Source organism: Orycteropus afer, unplaced genomic scaffold, assembly GCF_000298275.1.
Source record: "Orycteropus afer afer isolate SDZICR_OR568_19922 unplaced genomic scaffold, OryAfe1.0 scaffold00726, whole genome shotgun sequence".
In the NCBI taxonomy this organism is placed as follows: domain Eukaryota; kingdom Metazoa; phylum Chordata; class Mammalia; order Tubulidentata; family Orycteropodidae; genus Orycteropus; species Orycteropus afer.
The window spans coordinates 365,265-365,758 of record NW_006922313.1 but is presented as its reverse complement, the minus strand read 5'-3'; the positions used below and the strand labels follow the sequence as shown (position 1 = coordinate 365,758).

Below are 494 nucleotides of genomic sequence, written 5' to 3'. Positions count from 1 at the left end.
ATGAACTGTAAGTGGGTTCAGGTTCATGGGGGGCGGGGAGGGAGGAAGAGACCGACGGTGGGAGAGAGCAGACAGACAGCAGAGGGGACCGATGGGGACCAGGAGCCGGAGGCCGGGAAGGGCGAGCGATGGGGCGTCGGAGGCGGGCAGCAGGGCGGACTCCAGGGAAGACCCGAGCCCGAGCCCTGGAGCCCGGGGGGACGGGGAGGCAGACACAGGCGGAGGGCAGAGTCGGGGCGCGGAGCCCCAGACGCCGGCCGGAGGGGACACAGGGGCTCCCCGGCGGGGACAGGCAGAGCCAGCAGGTGACCCCGACTCCCCCGGAGAGTGGGCGCGCACCCAGAGGCGCGGGCACCCGGAGACCCCGACAGACGGGTGCCCGGAGGGAAACTGAGGCAGGGAGCCCAGCCAGGGAGGGAAGCCGGGGGACCCCAGGCCAGCGCGGAGGAGGAGAGAGGGCTGCAGCCAGACAGCAGCCGCGGCCGCCGCCGGAC

General features: G+C 73.9%; 1 protein-coding gene across 1 annotated transcript in view; it reads left to right on the top strand.

Annotated features, from left to right (window-relative positions):
- IL11 (interleukin 11) overlaps positions 1-494 on the top strand; it is a 4,434-nt gene continuing 3,940 nt past the window's right edge. The window contains exon 1 of the mRNA XM_007957272.1: positions 1-7. Coding sequence (XP_007955463.1) covers positions 1-7 — 7 coding nt within the window. The remainder of the gene's footprint in view (positions 8-494) is intronic.